The sequence below is a fragment of the Rhinatrema bivittatum genome, chromosome 10 (assembly GCF_901001135.1).
Source record: "Rhinatrema bivittatum chromosome 10, aRhiBiv1.1, whole genome shotgun sequence".
Classification (NCBI taxonomy): domain Eukaryota; kingdom Metazoa; phylum Chordata; class Amphibia; order Gymnophiona; family Rhinatrematidae; genus Rhinatrema; species Rhinatrema bivittatum.
Genome location: NC_042624.1, coordinates 125786622 through 125812328, shown reverse-complemented (window position 1 = coordinate 125812328; position 25707 = coordinate 125786622). Strand labels below are relative to the sequence as shown.

General features: G+C 43.9%; 1 protein-coding gene across 4 annotated transcripts in view; it reads left to right on the top strand.

Annotated features, from left to right (window-relative positions):
• Positions 1-25707, top strand: part of PTPRF (protein tyrosine phosphatase receptor type F) — a 792879-nt gene that overhangs the window by 199961 nt on the left and 567211 nt on the right. For all 4 annotated transcript variants that reach the window (XM_029617709.1, XM_029617708.1, XM_029617711.1 and 1 more), the window contains exon 3: positions 18331-18476. In XM_029617709.1, coding sequence (XP_029473569.1) covers positions 18377-18476 — 100 coding nt within the window. In that variant the 5' untranslated portion in view covers positions 18331-18376. The remainder of the gene's footprint in view (positions 1-18330; positions 18477-25707) is intronic.

Sequence of the window (25707 nt, the reverse complement as noted above, 5' to 3'; positions counted from 1 at the left end):
AGTGCTCTCTGATGGCACCTATGACCAAGGCCATATTGGCCATAGGCTAGCTATGGCTCTGATTCCAGGCAGACGTTTGCCTAAGAACATAAGAAATTGCCATGCTGGGTCAGACCAAGGGTCCATCAAGCCCAGTATCCTGTTTCCAACAGAGGCCAAAACCAGGCCACAAGAACCTGGCAATTACCCAAACACTAAGAAGATCCCATGCTACTGATGCAATTAATAGCAGTGGCTATTCCCTAAGTAAAATTGATTAATAGCCATTAATGGACTTCTCCAAGAACTTATCCAAACCTTTTTTGAACCCAGCTACACTAACTGCACTAACCACATCCTCTGGCAACAAATTCCAGAGCTTTATTGTGCGTTGAGTGAAAAAGAATTTTCTCCGATTAGTCTTAAATGTGCTACTTGCTAACTTCATGGAATGCCCCCTAGTCCTTCTATTATTCGAAAGTGAAAATAACCGAGTCACATCTACTCATTCAAGACCTCTCATGATCTTAAAGACCTCTATCATATCCCCCCTCAGCCATCTCTTCTCCAAGCTGAACAGCCCTAACCTCTTCAGCCTTTCCTCATAGGGGAGCTGTTCCATCCCCTTTATCATTTTGGTTGCCCTTCTTTGAACCTTCTCCATTGCAACTATATCTTTTTTGAGATGCGGCGACCAGAATTGTTCACAGTATTCAAGGTGTGGTCTCACCATGGAGCGATTATAGAGGCATTATGACATTTTCCATTCTATTAACCATTCCCTTCTTAATAATTCCTAACATTCTATTTGCTTTTTTGACTGCTGCAGCACATTGAGCCGACGATTTTAAAGTATTATCCACTATGATGCCTAGATCTTTTTCCTGGGTGGTAGCTCCTAATATGGAACCTAACATCGTGTAACTACAGCAATGGTTATTTTTCCCTATATGCAACACCTTGCACTTATCCACATTAAATTTCATCTGCCATTTGGATGCCCAATTTTCCAGTCTTGCAAGGTCCTCCTGGAATTTATCACAATCTGCTTGTGATTTAACTACTCTGAACAATTTTGTGTCATCTGCAAATTTGATTATCTCACTCGTATTTCTTTCCAGATCATTTATAAATATATTGAAAAAATATATTGAAAACGACGGTATATAAAAACCTAATAAATAAATAAACAATACGGAGACTTTATTTCTGTTTGATTTTTTTAGATGGGGGTTTGAGTGTGGATCTGAATTTTTTTCAAGCTTTGCTTGATCTAACTGCTGTGTTTGATGCTATAGGCTATGGAATCCTTGTGCAGTGCTTAAGTGATATAGGAATTGGTAATGTTGTTCTGTAGTGGTTTCAGTGGCTGGTATATCCCAATGTATTTCCTTCATTGCCAGAAATCTGACCTGTTTGAATTAAATAGTGGTGTTCTCAGGGATCCACCATATCTGTATATTTATTATTTACATTTTCCCTATCAGTCACATTTTGGCAGATCTTGATGTTGGATACTGCCTCTATGCAGATGGTATCCAATTTTTTGTTCTAATAAGAGGCTTTTGCCAAGATGCCCTTGATGAAGTTGCTAAATGTCTGACTACCTAAGATCCCGGTTAACAGATAACAAGCTCTCCATAAACATGAACAAGACTGAGATTATTTAGCTCATTATCCATCACATGATCTACCTAGTGATCTGATGTTGTATGGGCAGAAGGTGTCTAGGGTGCCTAATCCCCTTGCACCAGCCCTAACTTTACTTGGAAAGATCGATTTTCAAAAAATGAAGTAAACCTTTTTAATACATTTCCAGTTATACCAATTTCTATTGACCTACACAGTAGTATAAGAACATAAGAACATAAGAAAATGCCATACTGGGTCAGACCAAGGGTCCATCAAGCCCAGCATCCTGTTTCCAACAGTGGCCAATCCAGGCCATAAGAACCTGGCAAGTACCCAAAAACTAAGTCTATTCCATGTAACCATTGCTAATGGCAGTGGCTATTCTCTAAGTGAACCTAATAGCAGGTAATGGACTTCTCCTCCAAGAACTTATCCAATCCTTTTTTAAACACAGCTATACTACCTGCACGAACCACATTCTCTGGCAACAAATTCCAGAGTTTAATTGTGCGTTGAGTAAAAAAGAACTTTCTCCGATTAGTTTTAAATGTGCCCCATGCTAACTTCATGGAGTGTCCCCTAGTCCTTCTACTATCTGAAAGAGTAAATAACCGATTCACATCTACCCGTTCTAGACCTCTCATGATTTTAAACACCTCTATCATATCCCCCCTCAGTCGTCTCTTCTCCAAGCTGAAAAGTCCTAATCTCTTTAGTCTTTCCTCATAGGGGAGTCGTTCCATTCCCCTTATCATTTTGGTAGCCCTTCTCTGTACCTTCTCCATCGCAATTATATCTTTTTTGAGATGCGGCGACCAGAATTGTACACAGTATTCAAGGTGCGGTCTCACCATGGAGCGATACAGAGGCATTATGACATTTTCCGTTTTATTCATCATTCCTTTTCTAATAATTCCCAACATTCTGTTTGCTTTTTTGACTGCCGCAGCACACTGAACCGACAATTTCAATGTGTTATCCACTATGACACCTAGATCTCTTTCTTGGGTTGTAGCACCTAATATGGAACCCAACATCGTGTAATTATAGCATGGGTTATTTTTCCCTATATGCATCACCTTGCACTTTTCCACATTAAATTTCATCTGCCATTTGGATGCCCAATTTTCCAGTCTCACAAGGTCTTCCTGCAATTTATCACAATCTGCTTGTGATTTAACTACTCTGCACAATTTTGTGTCATCTGCAAATTTGATTATCTCACTCGTCGTATTTCTTTCCAGATCATTTATAAATATATTGAACAGTAAGGGTCCCAATACAGATCCCTGAGGCACTCCACTGTCCACTCCCTTCCACTGAGAAAATTGCCCATTTAATCCTACTCTCTGTTTCCTGTCTTTTAGCCAGTTTGCAATCCACGAAAGGACATCGCCACCTATCCCATGACTTTTTACTTTTCCTAGAAGCCTCTCATGAGGAACTTTGTCAAACGCCTTCTGAAAATCCAAGTATACTATATCTACCGGTTCACCTTTATCCACATGTTTATTAACTCCTTCAAAAAAGTGAAGCAGATTTGTGAGGCAAGACTTGCCCTGGGTAAAGCCATGTGGTTTACTGTGTCAAATGCTGTTCAAGCAAGTAAAGCTACCAAGTATGATTGTCCTGAATCAAAGCCTCTGAGGATTGTAGAAAGTAGAAGTGTTTCTGAGTTATGGTTTTTCCTAAAACTAAACTGATTTGGGAATAGAATGTTATTTTCCTCAAAGTATTCGGCTAATTGCATATGTACAGCTTTCATCTTTGCCATGAAAGGTAACATGGAGATTGGTCAAAAGTTATTTAGAATACTTGTCTGTACAGTTTGGTTTCAAAATTGGCTTTATTGATGCGCATTATTAAAATGGTAGTTCACCTTCAGATAGTGATAAATTCACTATCTTAGTAATACTCGGAAATGATGGTTTTAGCAATTATTTTTAAATATTTTATTGGTATGACATCTATTGGATTTGTGGACAATTCATTTTCTTTATAAGTTGTTGAATTTCAATTTTGGATATTGTTTCAAAATCTGACCATGTGGTAGTGGCAAAAGGTTGTATGGGAGTACCACTTGGAACAGCTTGAGTGAAAAAGTTTCAGTATTTTGTCATTGCAAAACTGAACAAATTCATTACATTTAATTGATCGGAGCATTTTGTTTGATCATTTATTAAATTATTAACCATAGCGAAAAGAAGTTTTAGATTACATTTTATATCATGTATTTTTCTTAGTGTGGTATTCTTTTTTTTTAGTTTTGATAATAAGTGCTCTATATTTTCAAAATTGTATTCCGTACCTACCCAGAGTTTGGGGGAAGGAGTCTTTCTCCATAACCTTTCTTTTTTTTTTTTTTCTCAAGGGTTTTTTTTTTTAAAGTTCTCTTATTTGTTTTTAATTGTACTAAGGAGTATTTATTCTGGTATTATGTGTAGATTTGGTAATGATTGGTCATATGATCATTCCGAGTGCAAGGCAAGCATTACGTTTTTCATTACTTTATTTTATCATAAATAATTTTCATATTTCATCTGACTTTGTTTTATCATATTTTACCTTATTTTATAACCCTTTTTTGTTGTCCTTTAACACATTGTTGTAGGCTTTTAATAACTGGGGCATGGTGAAAACCAACTTAGGAGGCCTGTGCAGTGCTAAGACTTGTTTGATGTTTGTTTTGATTTACCAAGCTGTTTTATCTGTGTTTGGTTTTAGTTGTTTTATTTTATGTCCCTCTTATTTACTGTTTTTATGAATGTATTCTTTTAAACTGCTAAGAAATTTGATTAGCTGCATGTAAATGTTGAAATAAGTATAGCTACTGCTTTAAGCACAGTGTTTCTTGTAGCTGCTCGCTTACCCTGATATAGCGATTCTAGGAAGTGCTTTACTCCCAGCCACCATTTTAGTGCAGTACTTCCAGACATTGAAGCAGTTGTAACCGTAGTCAAATTCCATCTTCCACAAATAGTTCACTCCAACTCTGTCACTATACCTTCTATGATCCCTGCCCTCAGAGCTCCATGAGTTCATTAACCCCTTAGATTCTGGGATTTGTAGTTTTCCTTTTTCTTTTTTTTGAAATTTAAGGTTTATTAGAGAAAGATAATACCGACAATACAAAACCATACAGCATCTGTGAAGCATGTACAATAACAAAATTGACAGTAGAATAGATGCAATAAAGACTTACAACAGATTCTCTGCTTTTCTCAGTTATTGTGTAAACATATCCCCCCCCTTCTGTTCCCCTCACCCCCCACCCTTCTCCCCTACCATCCCTGGGAGCTCCTGCAAAGGTAGTATGAACAAATAACATAAGAGAAAATCAAACATAAAAGGAAATCATATCTTCTTCTGTTGTTGTTGCCATGTTAGGTATAAAGACCAGGTACGCTGAAAGGCCCCTATTTGTTTCCGACGGTGCGCCGTAATCTTACTAAGGGTACAAACCTTTGCCACCCGTGACTGAACCTGCAATAATGTAGGTACACCCTGAGACTTCCAGTGTAAAGCTATCTCACATCGAGCAGAGGTGACCACCAATCTAACAAAACGCTGTAAGGCCGTGTCGAGCTGTGGATAGTCTGAGTTAAGCAGGGCAACTATGGGGGTTAGAGTAATAGAAACATGCAATATGTCTGAAAGCCACACAGCCAGTCCCTGCCAAAACTGGGAAACAGCAGCACACTCCCACCACATATGATAAAAGGAACCTCGCTCCCCACAACCCCTCCAGCACCGATCCGAGGCCGTGGAATAAATTTTATGGAGTTTAGCGGGGGTATAATGCCACCGATAAAGGAGTTTGAAACTATTTTCCAAGTAGGAGGCTGAGATAAGACCCTTACACCCCACTGTAAAGATAGTGTCCCAAAAGTAGTCACCCTGCGGGGACCCCAGATCAGCCTCCCAGGCGGACAGGTATGTTGGGCGCGTTCCCATACCCTGAAGGAGCAGCTTATAAATTTTGGACATTAAGTGCTGTACTTTGTCAGCCGCTCGGCAGAAATTCTCAAAGAGACCAATTGGCTGGAGTAAATCCCGGGAAATATGGGTCGCTCTTGCGTAACTCATTAGTTGGAGGTAGCGATAGAAATCCCCCTGAGGTAAGTCATGCCGGGCCTGGAGAGTGGAGAACGTCACCCACGAGGAGTGCTCCCAGAAGTGACTATAATTATAAAGACCCTTAGCCAACCAATCTGCAAAGACCTGCGGAGCTGTACCCCCCAAGAATGACCCAGAGTGAAAGGGGGAAAAAAGGACCGACCCCACCTTGGACCCCACCACCTGAGGCTTCCATTTATACCAAAGGTGTAAGGTACACTGAATCGTGTCCGGTAGGCCTTCCAATCTGGGCCCAGAGCTAGGAGGTTGCCAGAGGATATTAGTCAGCAGGTGTGGCCCGATAAGTTCCTGCTCCAGAATCGCCCAAGGTTTGCGGGCGGTGGTTCTGTGCCAATCAACAACAGCTCGTAATTGAGCCGCAACATAATACCGTAATAAGTTAGGCACTGCAAGGCCCCCCAGCACCCGAGGTTGAAACAATACTTTCTGGGCCACCCTGGGGTGCTTCCCCTGCCACAGGAATTTCATAATCCTGCGTTGCCACTTGAGAAGCAGTGCAGTTGGTATGACGCAAGGAATGGTCTGGAAAAGGTATCCAATCCGGGGCAGGATGTTCATTTTAAAAGTAGCAATTCGTCCCAGCCACGAAATGTGGTATCGATTCCACTCCTCCATTTCCCTGTACAATTTAGCGAGAAGAGGTGGATAGTTAAGCCTAAAAACATCAGAATGAGCCCCTATAAATATACCTAGGTATTTAATTTTCTCCTTTGCCCATTTAAAAGCAAAACGGGCTTTCAGATCCCGTGCCTGGTCCTCCGGTAACGTAATATTAAGGATTTCGGTTTTGTCCCAATTAATGGAGTAGCCAGACACTTGACTGAAGGTTTTAATAATCTCTACCACAGCTGGCAACGATTGCTGAGGGTCTGCAAGGGTCAGAATGACATCATCAGCAAACATCGCCAACTTGGAGGAATATGACCCCACACTAATGCCCATCACGTCCCTCGACAACCGGATCCGTTGGGCCAAAGGTTCTATAAATAGGGCAAATAGTAATGGAGAGAGCGGGCAACCTTGGCGGGTGCCCCGCTCAACAATAAAGAACGGGGAATAGCCCCCATTTACCTTAATGCAGGCCCTCGGTTTATCATATAATTTCTGAATCCAGGTAATGAAAAAAGGCCCAAAACCCATGGTATGCAAGACTTGAAATAAAAAAGGCCAGTGAACCAAATCAAAGGCCTTTTCCGCATCCATAGCCATAAAAAGAAAGGGGATATGATGGCGCTTAACCCACCAGAGGGAATCCAACAACTTCCGCACATTATCGGACGCCATGCGACCAGGGATAAAACCGGCCTGATCCGGGTGAATGAGTTGTGCTACATAACCGTTAAGCCTGTTAGCCAGAATTTTAGCCAGAAGCTTGAGGTCTATGTTCAGCAATGAGATGGGCCTATAAGAGCCACACTTGGTAGGGTCCCGTCCCGGCTTTGCAATGATCGTTATACCCGCCACATTAGAATTAGGATTCAAAACCCCCTCGTGTCGCAAGGCATTAAACATGGCCGAAAGTGGGGTAAGTAAATCACCGGCAAAGCATTGATAAAACCGGGCAGTAAACCCATCCAGCCCCGGGGACTTGCCAGCCTTAAGTTGCTTAATGGCAAATAACACCTCAGATTCTGAGATATCCTTGTCTAGCGTATCCCTGGCGGACTCTGATAACTGGGATAAGGGAGTGTCCTGTAAAAAGGATTGTATGTCCCTGAACTCTATAGAGTGGTTATGGGAATACAGTGCAGAATAAAATTGTAAAAAGCAGTCACGGATCGCATCATTGGAGGTAAGTGGTGCACCATGAGCACCTACAATTTTAGTAATAGTGTTTTGTAAGCGTTTGGCTCTCAACTTATGCGCAAGCAACTTCCCCGCTTTATTGCCCCCTTCAAAGTATACTTGTTCCGTTTGCTCCAGCTCATGCGCAATTTTGGCCGCATCCAGCGCCCCAAGTTGCGATCGGTAGTCAGCTAAGGCCAAACGGAGCACTTCAGTGGGGGTTTGCTTGTGGTGCTGTTCTAAGTCCAATAATTTGGCAGTCAGGAGCGAACGTTCCCGCTGGGTCTCCTTTTTAACCCAAGAGGCCCGAGCTATAAAAGTCCCCCTAAGCACTGCCTTTAAACAGTCCCAGTAAGTGATGGGCGAGATGTCAGGGTGAAGGTTATGAGAACTGTAATCTGTAAGTACCCGCCGACATTGATCCACAAAGGAGTCACTGTCAAGTAAGCTATCGTTTAGGCGCCAAAAGCGTTGGCCTTTGTCATAATTAGGGAAAGTCAGCTCAGCCCACACCGGAGCATGATCGGACCACGTGATCGACTCTATAACCCCTTTGCGCACATTTTGGATCACTCCCCTATCCACAAAAACGTAGTCTATCCTAGTGTATAGGTTATGGGGGTTCGAGAAAAAAGTATAATCCCTCTGGGTGGAATGCAAAAAGCGCCACACATCTACCAGCTGAAAGTGGTCCAAAAAAGCAAGGAGGCTATTGCGGTCTCTTTTCAAAGTAGAACATCGCCCCCCCGAGGAATCAAGACCAGGGTCTAAGGGCAGATTGCAATCTCCCATCACCATCAAGTGACACACTTTTTTCAAGAGGACCAGCTTCACCAGCGCATCATAAAATTTGGCTTGGTGAACATTGGGGGCATATACGTTAAGCAATGTATACGAGACCCCAGCAATATTAAGGACCAGCAATAAATATCTACCCAAAGGGTCAGCAACACTGTCAAGCAATTCAAAAGCAAAGTCCTTGTGAAATAGAATCCCCACACCTGCATATTTAGCAGCTTTAGAGCTAGCCGCCCAATACTGATGCGGGTAAAGGGCAGAGCTCATTAAATGCTCATAGCGCCGCTTTAAATGTGTCTCCTGGAGACAAGCAATCGCAATATCAGCACGCTGCAGATCTTTATATAGTAATTTACGCTTACGGTGCGTATTCAGTCCCTTAACATTAAAGGACTGTACCTTAAAGGTAGCCATCCGGACAAGTGATGGTGCATTTCAAGTGCCCCAGCGTATATAGAGCAGACAGAGATAAGAGCAGGAGAGGTCCCCCCATGAAACAAGAGACAACTAAACATAGTACCAAGCAGCACGTAGCCCTCAGTGAGCCGGGCAGTAAACAACAAGGCAATGCACTCCCAGAGAGGAGATCCCCACTATTCCCCATTCCCCCCCCTCCCCCCCTCCCAAAGGAACCACAATCATCTCTTGGGTCCCCCATCATCTAGGGGTGAGTGAAGACAGCATCCCAGGTGCCGTCCCACCCGGCAGCATCAGCATATTATCAAACATATAACCAGTAACCAAACCCTCCACGTCCGGTGCGGCTTAACAAGAAACAGTGTCAAAGCCTTCAGAGCCAAAGCAGCCAGATCATGTAGGGGCTCTGTTCGCGATATCTGGATCCGGGGTGCGTCGCAGTCTCTTTCCCCCCTTTCCCATCCGCTGCCAGCGAGGTTCCTCCCTGCGGTCGGCACGTGGCGAGGAAGATGGCGGCAAATCCGTCACAGTATAGCCAAGGTCCTTCAAGATGCCCGCCGCTTCATGCACGGATTGTGCCTTGTGCGTTGTACCTTGCACAGTAAAGCTGAGGCCAAAGGGGAAGAGCCAGCGGTACCGGATGTTTTCTTTAATCAAAACAGCAGTAATAGGTTTCATAGCCTGGCGTTTCTTCATAGTAGTCGGGGAAACATCAGCATAGACTTGCACATCATGTCCCTGCAGCTGCACCTTCCCCCTCTGGCGCGCCAGGGCCAGGATCTTCTCTTTCACAGGGAAATCATGGAAGCAAGCGATCACATCCTTGGGTTGATTAGGAGCTCTCTGACCCTGGACCCTGTGAGCCCGTTCCAGCTTGACCACTAGAGACCCTCCAGAGCCTGCAGCATTTTGGTTTGCATCTTGCTGTAATAAATCAGTGCAAAGCTCTGTAATAACTTGCACACAGTTAGCAAAGTCAGAGGTCTCAGGAATGCCCCGAAAGCGCAGATTAGCCCTCCTATTCCTGTTTTCTAAATCTTCCAGTTTGGAGGAGAGTTGCTGAATTTCACTAGCCATTTCCTTATGGCTATTCTGCAGCGAGCTCATTTTATCTGCCTGAGATTCAGTGAGGGTTTCATACTCAAAAAGCCTCCTCCCCATTTCACACAGTTCCTCCTTCATTTCACCCACCGTTTCACGGATCTCAGATTTAAAAGAATTGAGATCGTGGCTGAGCTCCCCAAACCAAGCCTTAAACTCACCCCGAGTAGGGATTTCCGAATCGGGGAGTGCCGGTGCTGCAGCTGAGGCCTCAGAGATCGCTTCTCCCGTCACGGCGGCCATTTTGTTTTTTTCAGGAGAATTTTCCCGGGCCGATTTCTGGTAGGAAAACTTGCAAAAGTCGGGTTTGGGGGCCCGATTCGCCATCAGCAGCCTTCGGGGGTGAGCTTGGTGTTGGAGCCGCGTCAAAAGGTGGAGGGATGGCTACGATATTATCTGGATGCTATCCGGCATAGCCAGGAGCTCCAGGCTAGGCTGCCACTCGAGCCGCTGACATCATCAGCCCCCCAGTTTTCCTTTTTCTAACTTGCCCTGGGGGGCCTCTTTCTTTTTACTTCTCATGCCACTGCCCTCTTCCCTCAGCAAACATGGATGGGAAGTGTATCTCAATACAGCTTCACCACTGAATATCCCAGCTATGTTAGCTAGATATGTTTATTCGGCTAATTCCCTAGCCAGCTGTCATTTAAATATGGAGCTCTGAGTGTATTAATTTAACTGGATAATTATACGCCTTTCCAAAGCCAAAAACCCGCTTAATGCAATCAAACATAAAACAACATATATGAAAAAAATCAAGTTCAATTGCCCAATATGCACATTTTTCAGCAACATACATAATCCCAAATTACACTAAGCAAGTTGCAAACATTTTCCAGATATACATGATTTCCAACTGTACTGATGGTAAATTCTCATTTTGTTGGTGCAGCTGATAATAGAGACTTTTTAGATGTGCAGTTTGTATTCAGGTTTTACTAAATGATGAGTTTTATTAGTTGCATAGAGACATGTGGAAGGGAAGGAAGAGAGAGAGAGATCCATGCTAGCTCTTTTACACTGCACGAGACATGCATTAAGAACATAAGAAATGCGACTGTCTCCAATTTGGGTCACATGTACCTAACAGGATCCTAAAGAATAGGTCAAATCCTTTTGCTTATAACCAGAGATAACCAGCGCTTTCCAAAGTCTACATTGCTAATATTGGTTTATGGACTTTTCCTTCTGGAACTTGTCTAAACCCTTTTGAAACCGAGCTATGGTAACTGCTTTCACCACATCTTCTGGCAACAAATTGTGTGCTGAGTGAAAAAATACTTTCTCCAATTTGCTTTAAAAGTGCTATTCATTAACTCAGTGTTTGCCAACCATCTCCTGGAGGCATACCTAACCAGTCATTTTCAGGATATCAGTAATGAATATGCCCGAGAGATCTGAATATGCCAGATCTCCAATGTATGCAAATCTATCTCATGAATATTCATTGTGGCAATCCTGAGAACCTGACTGGATAGGTTTGCCTTCAGGAGAGGGTTTAGAAACACTGCATTAGCTTCATGGAGTGTCCCCTAGTCCCTAGTACTATCGAAAAGGGTAAATAACTGTTCCCTATTTACCCAATCCACACCACTCATTAAAACAAATATTCCACCTCCCGAATAGTATCAATATGTTTTCCCCTAGGGAGGATCCTAATATGATACTTTTAGTGTTTCCTCTGGTAGATCCTCCTCCACAGCCAACCCACCATCAATTGATGTGCTTCAGGGTTCTGTCCTGGGCCCTCTTTACTATTCCCTTGGTACGCTGACTTCCTCTCATGGCTTTCAATACTATTTTTATGCTTATGACTCTTAGATTTACTTCTCTACACCAGAAATTTTGTCATAAATCCAGTCCCTGATATTCTTGCTTGTCTTACATTGCTGCCTGGATGTCCCACTGCCACTTTAAACTCAATGCTAAGACCGTGTTTGCTTATCTTTCCCCCCAAGCTCACCTCCCTTCTTCCTCCTTTTTCTATTTCTGTGGATAACATGTTCATCCTCCCAGTCCCTTCATTCCGTAATCTAGAAGTCATCGTCGACTCCTCTCTCCTTCTGTACATATATCCAAAACGTTGCTAAAAAGTGCCTTTTCTTTCGCTGTCAAATCACCTAAAACTGTCCCTTTCTTTCTGAACATACTACCAGAACCCTTATCCACTCATTTCCTCCTGCTTAGACTATTGCAACCTGCTTCTCACAGGTCTTCCAGTAAGCCATCTCTCTCCACTACAATCTATCCTAAATTCAGCAGTGTGATTTATCTTTCGTCAGTCCACTATACCCATATAACCCCTCTTCTGAAGTCACTGTATTGACTCTTGTCATGTAATGCCTCAATGCTACCCCTAACATCCACTCAGGGTAACTCTGTAGATACTTGGATGGTCCTGCAAAGCACTGCCCAGATCCACCTGCGCATGTGCTCTTACACTGGCAACCTCCCACCCCACCATCTGGTTCTTGCTTGCCTCTTAGCAACTCCCCTGCTTGCAAGCTATCCACTGGTTTCTAGGGATACTTGGACCCCACACAACTCAAGGGTTACAGAGTTCCCAGAAATACCCATAGTCCAAATACATGCAATACCAGGATCATTAGTCAATCCAAGACAGGCAGACCTAACAAACGAATATGTTTGTTAACAAAAAGTAAAAACAGTGAACAAAAAAGATATCTGCAAACAGGAGCAGGAAAATAAGGATTAAACAGTAAATGTTTACTAAACATTTTCCACTACTTAATAGTACCGAGGAGATCCGGAAAAAAGGCTGTCACATGATGTAACAGAACCTCAGCTCAGAGATCTGCTCCCTCTGTATTCCCAGCCAATATCAGAGAGTTCTAGCACCTCAATGGCTTTGCCTGAAGGGCCAATCAGTGCACAAAGAATTAACCATTGGCCTTCTGACTGGTAATGGTATTTTCGCTAATGGCATTGCAGGATGGTTTTCTTACATTTCCTCAGGGATGCTGGGATATGTATGCTGACATGGCAGCATCCAAAGCCTCTGTTTGAACTATAGTGCAGAGTTCAAACAACACTTTGCAGGCCAGCACAGAGCAAATGAACTCTGGGGAAAAGTGTACCTGGGTGGAACAATAAACCACAAAGCATGCAGACTCCCTGTTTTGCTCTCTATTTGTTTTCACATACAATTCAAGCTCTTCTTTCTCACCTACAAGTGCCTTCACTCTGCAACTCCTCACTATCAGGTCGATACAGTAAGGCCGCGGTAGAAACAGTGCGGCAGTGTCAGGCGCACCCTTCCTCCCCGCACGCACAGTCCTCTAGACCTAGCGCCTGATACTCTCTTCTAATCGCATGCAAATGCATGCCGAGGCTGTGAAGCGTTAGGGAAGGGTTATGCCTGCGCAACCCATTTTACTGTATAGGCGCTTAATACAGCGCCTATACAGTAACCTGGGTGCGCTGGTACCTGTCATTTCAAATGACATTTGAAATGACAGGCACCGGGAGGAGGGAGGCGGCGAAGCGACTTACTTCCTGCCTTTGGTTTTTTTGCTTTGCTGCTGTGTCTCACCTCCTCCCGGAGCAGGGCACGAAAGCAGTCTTGCTCCGGGAGGAGGTGAGACACAGCGGCAAAGCAAAAAAAAACCAAAGGAAAAAAAAAAACTTTTCTGAGCCATCAGCAGCGGCGGCGGGATCCGGGGGGGGGGGGGGTGGGTACGTGTTTGATCAGGCGAATAGGCAGGTAGGCGACAGCGGCGGCGGCGCAGCAAAAAAAACCAAAGCGACAAAAGTAACTTACTTTTCCGCGGCAGTGGGGCAGTGGCAGCGGGGGGGGGGGGGGGGGGGTAGGCGGCGTGTTCGATCTGAGCCATCAGTAGCTCCCCCGACGAAGATGGCCGCCTGCACGGGGGAAAGCGTGCAATTGGCCGCTGAAGACGTGACGTCACGACGTTTGGTGTCACGGGGTGTTACGTCATGTCCTCAGCGGCCAATTGCACGCTTTCCCCCGTGCAGGCGGCCATCTTTTTGTCTTCGTCGGGGGAGCTACTGATGGCTACTGATGGCTCAGAAAAGTTTTTTTTTTTCCCACCTACCCGCCCGCCCGATCGAACACGCCGCCTACCCCCCCCCCCCCCCCCGATCCCGCTGCTGCTGCCCCGGAAAAGTAAGTTACTTTTGTCGCTTTGGTTTTTTTTTGCTGCGCCGCCGCCCCTGTCGCCTACCTGCCTACTCGCCCGATCGAACACGTACCTTCCCCCCCCCCCCCCCCCCCCCGGATCCCGCCGCCGCTGCTGATGGCTCAGAAAAGTTTTTTTTTTCCACCTACCCGCCCGCCCGATCGTACACGCCGCCGCTACTGATGGCTCACGCCGCCGCTGTCGCCTACCTGCCTACTCGCCCGATCGAACACGTTACAGTGCAGATAAGTGTGGGATTGGGGAGAGGTCCCCCAGAAAATTAAAGAACCCCCCCAGTGTTTAAAAAATTATAACAGTTCTTAATAAAAGTAAAACCTCTCTTTTCCCGTTCCCTTTCCCGTGCGATTTTGGCACTACACTACACTAACACCTACTAGGGGGAGGCGGTAAACTAACACGTTAAGGCCGCGGCAAAACAGCAGGTTACTGAGGAGATAGTATCAGCGCCCGTTACAGTATCGGAGGGGAATAGCTAATTCCTTCATTATACAGCTTTTTCGTTCATTTACATGCTGGGTGCGGAAAGGGTTATGAGTCTATTTTAGGAAGCGCTAAGGACGCGTGAAACTGGAGACTGTATCGCTGGATGGCCTTACTCGTCTGTATTGTGCGCTCCCAGCACGTTACAAACGGGGAATCTTTAACTGAACGTTACTGTATCGACCTGTATATCTCCTCTCATCTTTTTATATACCCATCCTTGTGCACATCGCTTATTATATAAATCACTCCTATCTATGCCCAACTCCTAATAATTTCAGACTGTGCTTTCCACCTGGCTGCACCATGTGCTTGGAATAGATTTCCTAAGCTGCTGTATCCTGCTCCCTCTCTCACCTTGTTTAAATCCCATCTAAAAACTCGTCTTGTTTTTAGGCTGTTTTTAAATCTTAAATCTGATTGTCCGTCTTCAGCCTCATCAGCTAATTTTAACCATTGTCTTACTATACTCCTCAAGTTTCTTGACCTGTATATTTGTCTTGAATAGGAAGGATCTCACTCTCATGTGTTTATACAGCACTGTGTATGTCGGGTAGCTCTATAGAAAAGTTAAGTAGTAGGATGATACTCTAGTATGGCTCTCATACCTAGATGGAGAGAACCTGAATTTTGATTCTCTTTTGTCACTTGAAGCTCTGTTTTCTTTCCTTTTCGCTGGTTCTACATTTCTTCCCTGTGATGGGGGTTTGGTGTGGTAGAATCCCTTGAGATTGTGTTTTTCAACTGTTTACATGTTTAAGATAAGATTCTCAACATTGCTGCATTTTTAGTCAAGATTTTACAGTCAGTAATTTTTTTTTTTTTTTTTTTTTTTTTTTACTGATTCTATGTGAGAGAACTAGCTTCCTCTGTGTGTGCATCCTGATGAGCCAGATGTATTAGTGCTTGCTAAAGTGTTCTACTGAGGTTTAAAGTTAGTAGGCTGAATGAATTAACACAGCTTGTGTGGAAGTTAGAGGCGTAATCATCTCAATAAAATTAGTCCAGACACTTGTCCTTATTCCTACACTATCATGTCTGCAGAGCTTAATGATATTGGGAAAACCAGTTGGGGCCTGAATTAACGTGCCCTCTGAATACTGTTGATGCTGCTGGTAATGATACAACAATCTGGATGTGTATATGTGCAGAGTAGAGCATCTTAATGGGGCTTTTAGTCAGTCCTGAAAGGGATGAGAACACTGGGTCTGATGTTTAGGGAAAGGGAATCAGTGAGCCTGATTTCAGTACCAGGAAAAATAGTGGAAACTATTCTAAAGATCAAAATCAGAGAACATATAGAAAGACATGGTTTAATGGGACACAGTCAACTTGGATTTACCCAAGGGAAGTCTTGCCTCACAAATCTGCTTCATTTTTTTGAAGGGGTTAATAAACATGTGGATAAAGGTGAACCGGTAGATGTAGTGTATTTGGATTTACAGAAGGCATTTGACAAAGTCCCTCATGAGAGGCTTCTAAGAAAACTAAAATGTCATGGGATAGGAGGCGATGTCCTTTCGTGGATTACAAACTGGTCAAAAGACAGGAAACAGAGTAGGATTAAATGCTCAATTTTCTCAGTGGAAAAGGGTAAACAGTGGAGTGCCTCAGGGATCTGTACTTGGACCAGTGCTTTTCAATATATTTATAAATGATCTGGAAAAGAAAACGACGAGTGAGGTTATCAAATTTGCAGATGATACAAAATTATTCAGAGTAGTTAAATCACAGGCGGATTGTGATAAATTGCAGGAGGACCTTGCGAGACTGGAAGATTGGGCATCCAAATGGCAGATGAAATTTAATCTGGGCAAGTGCAAGGTGTTGCATATAGGGAAAAATAACCCATGCAGAAGTTATACGATGTTAGGTTCCATATTAGGAGCTACCACCCAGGAAAAAGATCTAGGCATCATAGTGGATAATACACTGAAATTGTCAGATCAGTGTGCGGCAGTCAAAAAAGCAAACAGAATGTTAGGAATTATTAGGAAGGGAATGGTGAAAAAAACGGGAAATGTCATAATGCCTCTGTATCGCTCTATGGTGAGACCATACCTTGAGTACTATGTATATTTCAGGTCAACGCATCTCAAAAAAGATATAGTTGCACTGGAGAAGGTACAGAGAAGGGCGACCATAATGATTAAAGGGGATGCAACAGCTTCCCTATGAGGAAAGACTAAAGCGGTTAGGGCTGTTCGGCTTGGAGAAGAGACGGTTGAAGGGGGATATGATAGAGGTCTTTAAAATCATGAGAGGTCTAGAACGGGTAGATGTAAATCAGTTATTTACACTTTCGGATAACAGAAGAACTAGGGGACACTCCATTAAGTTAGCAAGTAGCACATTTAAAACTAATCGGAGAAAATCCATTTTCACTCAACGCGCAATTAAGCCCTGGAATTTGTTGCCAGAGGATGTGGTTAGTGCAGTTAATGTCGCTGGATTTAAAATAGGTTTGGAGATGTTCTTGGAGAAGTCCATTATCTGCTATTAATCAAGTTGACATAGAGAATATCCACTGCTATTACTGGCATCAGTAGCATGGGATCTTCTTAGTGTTTGGGTACTTGCCAGGTACGTGTGACTTGCTTTGGCCACTGTTGGAAACAGGATGCTGGGCTTGATGGACCCTTGGTCTGATCCAGGATGGCAATTTCTTATGTTCTTATTATAGAAATCCATCAACTTGGATTCAGTTCTACATTGCTGATGTGACTTGTCATAAGTCTGAGGATACATTTCAAAACACAGCTAATTGCAAAGTCCTTGTACCTAATTTTGAAAGGTAAACTGTGTGTGTACCTTTCTTCTGAAAACTGCCCATGGTATGGAGGATTAGCAGATTTTGCCCTTGCTTCTTCTGCAGGCAGATTTTAGTTGGAAAATAACTCATGTAGATTTGCAAATCCAATCAATTCACATTCCTTTGTTACCCCTGCCCTAAACACATCTCCTTAGTCTAGCTAAACGTATGCACACTCTGGAGCTCAGTGCAGACTTTTAGCTGGATGAAGGGAAACAGCTTAGAGATGGCCAATTTACCCAGGTAAATTGCTATTTAGCTGACTAAATGGCTCTCGAAAATAGACCCAGATAAATGTATTGACTGTTGACATTTTCTGTAAAACCTGCTGAGGAAAACTTGAGAAATATGTTATCAGGTGTTGCTTGTACTTCCTAATCAGGACAATGGTATGTTTCCCTTTGCATTTAACTTCCATAAAGTGCTAAGTTTCAGTGGAGAGTTTGAACCTTACTTGATAGTTGCCAATGTGTGCTTTTATTATCCCTAAAAGGAGATCTAATTGCACAATAAATTGAGAAATATTTGAAATGCATTTGTGTATGGGGAGCTGATTCTTTCCATATATAACTTTTGAAGTGAAATAAATGCAGAGATGGAAGGTAATGCATCCCTCTGTAGGCATGCGATAAGACAATGTTTGCTTATTCAGCCCAATGGAACTGGCCACTGTCTAGCAACATTCTTTATTGTAGACATTCTTTCCATGGGATTCAGCCTCACAGAGAGCTTTTCCACAGGTTTAATCTTAAGAATCGTTTAGCAGTTTTATGTAAGAGAGAGTTTTTATCTCATAAATGTCTCTAGTTTTTATAGTTTTAAAAGATGTTTTTGAGCCTGTGAAGCAACCTATTGTGTCTTTTTTTTTTTTTTTCCCTCTTTTTCCGAGATTGAGTTATGTAGACTTGTTCCATGCTGGTAAGGATGGAAGGAATGGAGATTACAGATTTGGAAATGAAAACTAGTGCTGGTTTTGATCTGATTTGCATATTTTTATCTTTGTTCCAGGAGCAAGTCTGTATATCTAGCCTTCCATCAGGCCTACGGAGAACTTATGCTGTATTTGGAAAATATGGTGCTTAATTCCTGCATACAGGTGCTTATTGTGCCACTGATTGTTCTCTGCTGCTTGATGACTTGGACACAGGCAGACAGTAAGTACTCTTTCTTTTTCCAGTGCAGAAGCAATTATTTTTATCACAGGGAAAGCTGCTTGTATTCTGTGCATGTAAGCAAATAGGATAGAGGAATGGCTCCCTGAAAGTAGAGTGAAGATGAAAGGAAAGGACATACTTGACCAAAAGTGATTGCAAAAATGCAACAACTAAAAAAACCCAAAAAACAGTGGATACCTGTTGTTCACGTTTTTGGAAACATGTCCCAAATGGGGTATCTAGTTAACTGTCTAATGAAATTATTGCATATACCTCAAAAGCTTTCGAGATATGATACTGGGAAAAATTTGGCTACGTGAGTTAGCCAGATAAGACTTATCTCAACTGGGATATTCAGCGGCATTGCTATGATACTGAATATACCCGGATAAGTTCCTTGTTAGCTAGTCAAGTTTTAGCCAGCTTACTTTAGACCTGCTATTGAGCAGGTCTAACTTAGCTGGATAAGACCGAATATCAGCACTTATCCAGTTAAGTTATCCAGATAAGTAACTCCTCCCTATTTTGCCCTCATCCTGCCCACCAGAGCCGGCTAACTACTTAGCCAGATAAATATTTATCTGCTAAGTGATGGCCATTGACTGGGACTGGATATTCAGCTGTTGCCACTTAGCTGGATAAATCCAAACTTATCCAGCTAAACAGTGCTGAATATTAGTCTTTAAATGTTTACCTCTGTTTTCTCTAGTGCAGTTTTAAGAGCTGCTCAGGAAGAGCTTCAAGGCCAAATGTTTGGGTAAATTACTTTTGACATGCTACTAATAATTCCACCTGCACAGTTTTTTTTAAAATTTAAACTAGCATTCCTGCTTGTTTTAAGCATTCTTTCAAATATAGTTTTGCATGTATTAGATTTCCTGTCAATTCATAGGATATGCGCTGCAGTCATGTAGGATAGCAAAAGGAAGATGGAGAATCAGTCTAATACAATATTCCATTGTGTCTCATTGATGAACAATGAAGCTGTAAATTAATCACCATCAATTTTTCTTCAATGTGGTATAGTGGTAGCCTAGATGTGGTTTTAGGGCTCTTAATTCATTTGACAAACCCTTTCATTGTTCCATTCTGTATGATTTTTTTTTTTTTTTTTAAATCTTTATTTCTCATTTTCAAAATAATACAATAAATCACTTATTGCATATGAAATACAATAGCATAGTTTTGAAACTTTTCAAATTAAGCAATATAAATCTAGTTATCACCTTAAATACTGATACTATTTAATTATCAATCAACATTGGAGGAGGGTTTTAGTTTCATCAGATACTGGGAGATTATTTATAAGACAAGAATAATCAAGAAAAAACTAGCTTTCCTATACATCATTCCCATTCTAAGTTAACACTGGGGTAGATGAAGGTATTCTCAATGGTTCTAAGAAATTATTCAACTGGTCTGGGGTGAAAAATATATATATATCTTCCTGTCTCTTTACTATACATTTGCAAGGGAAACGTAATGCAAATGAGAAACCCCTAGAAAGAACTTCTTGGCGGTAAACTAGGAAGGCTTTACGCCGTTGTTGAGTTGAGATTGCTAGATCCGGAAAGATTTTTATTTGTTTTCCAAGAAAATTTGTTGGGTATCTATTAAAGTATTTTTTCATAGTTGAATTTATATCAGAAATATTATAGAAATTAACCAATAAAGTTCCCCAGTCAATTACATTGGCTGAGGAATCTTCCAGAAAATTTGTTAGATCCCCTTGGAACATTTCTAATCTATCATTTTCATTCTTAACTTTTGGGAGGAAATAACAATTGTTTATAGTCGGAGAATTTTCAAGAGAAAAGCCAAGATTTTCAACCAAGAATTTCTTTAGCGTTATTAGGGGTTCCTCCCCAACTACACGTGGAAAATTTAGAACTCTTAAATTTAACCGTTTAGTGTTATTTTCCAATATTTCTATCCTCCTGGACATCGCTTCCCTATCCTTAGCTACCATAGCCTTAAAGTCCGAGGATTTTTTTTTCTTGTGTTTCCAAATGTTTTATCCTCTCTTCAGAATCTTTTATTTGTTTCTGTGTTGTTAAATATTCTTGTTGACTTTTATCATATAGTAGATCAACTTTCCCTTCCAGTTTCTTTATATTAGACATAGTCCCTGCCAACATGTCCCATAGTGTGTCCATCGTAACAAGAGCTGGACGAGTGAGAGTATCTGGAACATTACTGGTAGACAGGATATCTTCCTGTCTACCTGAAGGATTTTCCTGGGGTTTTTCCACTGTCTCCCCTGTTTCCAAGGTTTCAGTGGAAAACTCTCCATCCAGAGGACAACTCATCCGATTTCTTTGTTCCGGTGGAGGCCCGATGTTAGGGCTCAAGGATGCCTCATCTGCAGGCACGGTGGAACCTCCCTGGTCCTCCGGCGCACCAGAATCTTCGGTACCTTTACTTTTCAGTATAGGTGAGGCCATGAAACTCGTTATTTCCTGCTGTTGGAGGGATGATGGCATTGGGAGGGCGGGAAACACCCGTACTCTCCCCTTCCGCTTTGGGGGCATTATACCCTTAACCCACACAGGAACGAGTTCCACCTCTAAAGCTAAAAAAACAATGATGATACTAACAACCCAGAACAAGCAGGAGAGAAAGGGGATCTTACTTAAATCAATGTCGCAATCCTGCGATTCCGGCGAAGTCTGGCAAAGTCCGCTTGTGCGCGCGCCCCTTTAGCGCGCGCGGCTTCAGCGGCGCGCCGGCTCTGCTGCGCGCCGCGCCCCGGCTGATTTTAAGTGCCGCTTCCGGTGCCCCGCCTCCTGCCTCACCCTCCGACGCTGCAGAGATGCTGACAATCGGGGCAGGTCCTTTCTCCGAGTCCGAGATGGAAACCGCGTCTCTCCCTCTCTCCTGCTCACTCGTCCTCAGGTTAGGGAGTGCTGGGTGGCCGATTTTAAGGGCCGCTTCCGGTGCCCCGCCTCCTGCCTCACCCTCCGACGCTGCAGAGACGCTGACAATCGGGGCAGGTCCTTTCTCCGAGTCCGAGATGGAAACCGCGTCTCTCCCTCTCTCCTGCTCACTCGTCCTCAGGTTAGGGAGTGCTGGGTGGCCGATTTTAAGGGCCGCTTCCGGTGCCCCGCCTCCTGCCTCACCCTCCGACGCTGCAGAGACGCTGACAATCGGGGCAGGTCCTTTCTCCGAGTCCGAGATGGAAACCGCGTCTCTCCCTCTCTCCTGCTCACTCGTCCTCAGGTTAGGGAGTGCTGGGTGGCCGATTTTAAGGGCCGCTTCCGGTGCCCCGCCTCCTGCCTCACCCTCCGACGCTGCAGAGACGCTGACAATCGGGGCAGGTCCTTTCTCCGAGTCCGAGATGGAAACCGCGTCTCTCCCTCTCTCCTGCTCACTCGTCCTCCCATTCTGTATGATTTACTGAAGGTCACACAGTGATTGGAGACTAGATTTGGACCAGGATTTCCAAATTTCATAGCACTGTCTTCCAATCTGTAACAATTGCTTACCCATAACAGGTGTGCTCTGAGGACAGCAGGATGTCAGTCCTCACACATGGATGATTATGTATGATGTATGATGGAGCCTGAGTTTGACTGAGTTTCTCTAAGCATGCTCCAGCATGCTTTCTATCTATCTCACAGCCATGTGGGTTCACCTCAGTCTTATAACATAGAATAAAAGAATAAAGCCCACAAAGTGGAGACCCAAATCCACAGGAAGGCAGGCAGGTGGGTCTTGTGAGAACTGTCATCCTGTTGTCCTCATAGTTACTTGTTACAGGAAAGCAACTCTGCTTTCTCCGAGGACGAGCAGGATGGCAGACCTCACACATGGGTGAATCCCTAGCTATAGGCGGCCTGCGCAACAAAAAAGAGGGACCACCAAAACAGGTGCCAATGGGCACCACAGCAACAACATTTTGTTGGTAATAGGATGAGGCAGCCTGAACAGAAATAAAGGGCCCTAGGTGGGAACACAGTTGAGTTCTAAACCTCAGATAAGTTCCGAAGGACAAGTTGGCCAAATCTGCTGTGATATCGACCATCCCTATCCAAACAATAATGTGATGTAAATGAGTGGCTGGAACTCCACATTGCAGCTCTGTAGATCTCCTCCATAGGGACTGCTCACAATTGGGCCACAGACACTGCCATAGCTTGAACAAAGTGAGACTTGACATGACTCCCAAGATGCAGTCCATCCTGGGCATAACAGAAGGAGATGCAGTCTGCTAGTCAACTGGAAAGTGTCTGCTTGGCAAAGCAACGGTGATCCCCAGCCTGTTCTGATAAAAAAGATGGATGGACTGTCTATGGGCTTCTGTCCGCTTAAGATAGGCTAAGGGGCTCTTGCAGTCCAAACTGTGCAGGGCTTGTTTACCTTGGTGCAAACTGGGCCAGTGAAAAAGTGTTGGCAGGACTATAGACTGGTTAAGATGGAATTTAAACACCACTTTGGGCAGGAACTTAGGGTAGTCTTGCTCATGCAGCCTATCATGAAAAAATTTAGTGTAGGGTGGATAAGTCACTAAGTCCTGGAGCATGCTGACTCTGAACACTGAAGCGACCGTCACCAAAAAACACGACCTTCCAGGGCAGGTACTTCAGGTCATAGAAGTGCAGAGGCTGAAAAGGAGCTTTCATCAGCTGAGGTCCCAGGACACAGTGGGAGGCCTTAGGAGTGGCTTCAACTGAAACAAACCCCACATACAACTATAGACTGTACAGAGATGGCATTACCCTCTACACCATGGTGATATGTACCAATTGTAATCAAATGAATTCTGAGTTGGTCTTGAAATCAGCTTCAGATAGATGCAGAAGTTAGTCAAGCAGTTTCTGTGTTGAGCAGGAGAGAGGATCCTAAGGCCTTTTGCTCACACCACACAGAAAACCACCTCCACTGCAGTCCATAGGACTTTCTCTTGGAAGGCTTTCTAGAAGACACAAGTCACATCTTCCAAGAAATGAAAGGGTTGCAAAATCAACCTCTCAACATCTAAGCTGTGAGCAGCAGGCCTGAAGGTTGGGATATTGTAGACTGCCCTGATCCTGGGTGATGAGTTCTGGGGAAGCCCCAAGTCTGATTTGTTCCAGGTGGATAGCTCCCTAGGAAGTGGAAACCATATTTGCCTTGGCCAATGGGGGTACTATAAGAATCATAGTCCCTTTTTCCTCTCCTGAGCTTCAGCAAAGTCTTAGCCACCAGTGACCCTGGCCCCAATGAAGGGCAAAGGTGTCTGAGGCTAGTTTTGATTGTGCCCCATACATTAAGCAGAACTGAGGAACCTTCCTGTTCCAAGGGGCTGCGAACAAATCCATGATCTGGTTTCCCCAGAGATGGGAGATCCGGTTTGCTATCCTCTGGTCCAAAGACCATTTATGGGGTCTGAAGGAGCAACTCAGTCTTTCCGCTATCCCATTCTCAGTACCAGCCACATACATTGCTCTGAGCACCATCCCATGGGAGAAGGCCCAGAACCTTATTTAGAATGCCTCTTGATCCAGGAGGAAAGAGCCTATTCCTCCCTGCTTGTTGACATTGTCCATTGCCACCTGGTTGATTGTCTGGATCAACACTATTTTTTGGATAGCTGATCTCTGAATGCCCACAGTGTGTACCTGATCGCCTGGAGCTTCAGGAAATTGGTTTGACAGAGACTTTTCTGGGTGGACCAGACAACCTGAGTGCTGAACCCATCTATATGGGGTACCCAGCCTAGGGTGGACGCATCCATGGTTAGGACAGTTTGAACCTGAGGAATTTGGAAGGATACCCCCTGTTCCAGGTTGTAAATTTCTCGCCACCAAGAGGGGTGGAGTGACTTGGATACAGCTCCACAGAACCTGCATGGCCTGAAGCCACTGACTGCAAGTGTACACAGAGCAAAGTGCAGCTATTTCTCTCCTTGCTTCAGTCCCTTACTACTGACCTCATAGTGTTACTTGTGCAGACAGGGTGGGGCTGAAACAGGGATCTCTGCTCATCTCTGCTCTTTCCTTCCCCATAGCTGCAGTGGAGGACAGGAAGGGAGGGGGTGAAGCTGGACCGGCACCGTCAACTTTGCGCCTTCGATGCCTTCATCGGTGCCTCCGATTATTCCTTCGATTTCTTTGGAGCCTAAACCAGGACCTTCAGGTATCCCACCATCCTGTCCCCCTCTACATCCTAGAGGGGCAGCTGCTGATCCCTATGATACCTGGACTGATGATTCCGCACCAGACCGATGATTTGCCTTCACCCACTGAAAGTAGAAAGCGTTCTCCTCCAGAGGACCTTTCCTTTATAAATTTTGTGAAGGAAACATCTGAATTGGTTCCCTTCCAATTACAGACTGAAAAGGATGATAGGCATCAGATGATGGAGTTGCTCCAATTCCTAGATGCTCCTAAGGTAATAACCTCCATCCCTATCCACCAGGTTCTTCTGGATCTTTTGAAGAAGAACTGGGAACATCCTGGCTCCATTGCTCCAGTCCACAGAAAAGCTAACACTACCTGTTTGGTGCAGTCAGCTCAGGGCTTTCAGAAATCAGAATTGGATCACCAGTCTGTAGTGGTGGAATCGGCACAGAAGAGAGCAAAGAGGTCAAAGCCTCACACTTCTTTCCCCCTGGCAAGAAACAGAAATTTCTAGATGCCATTGGTCGCCGAGTCTTACAAGGATCAATGCTCATCTCCCGAATTGCTGCTTATCAGCTTTATATGACCCAATATAACAGGGTCATTTTTAAGCAAATGCAAGACTTGATGGATTCCCTGCCTCAACAATTTCAAGAACAGCTCCAAACCCTAGTAAACAAGGGTTTTGAGGCAGGCAAGCATGAGATCAGATCATCTTATGATATCTTTGATACTGCTACTAGGGTATCTGCAGCTGCTATTTTGGCGAGAAGGTGGGCCTGGCTCAAGTCTTCTGACCTTCGCCCTGAGGTACAAGACAGGTTATCTGACCTGCCTTGTGTAGGAGATAATCTGTTTGGCGAACAGATTCAACGGACGGTGGCAAAACTTAAGGACCATCATGAGGCCCTCAGACAGCTCTCTCTAATGCCTTCCGACTATTCTTCTAAACAGCCCTTCAGAAAGGACTCTAAAAAGTCATTTTTCCGCCCGAAGTCGTACCCGCCACAAACCAGATCCCGTGCCATGAGACCTTTTCAAAAAGCACAGTCTTGTTAATCACGTAAACAAAAACCACAAGCAGCTCCTCTACCAGGGCCTGCTTCAGGTTTTTGACTTCCACCTAGAGA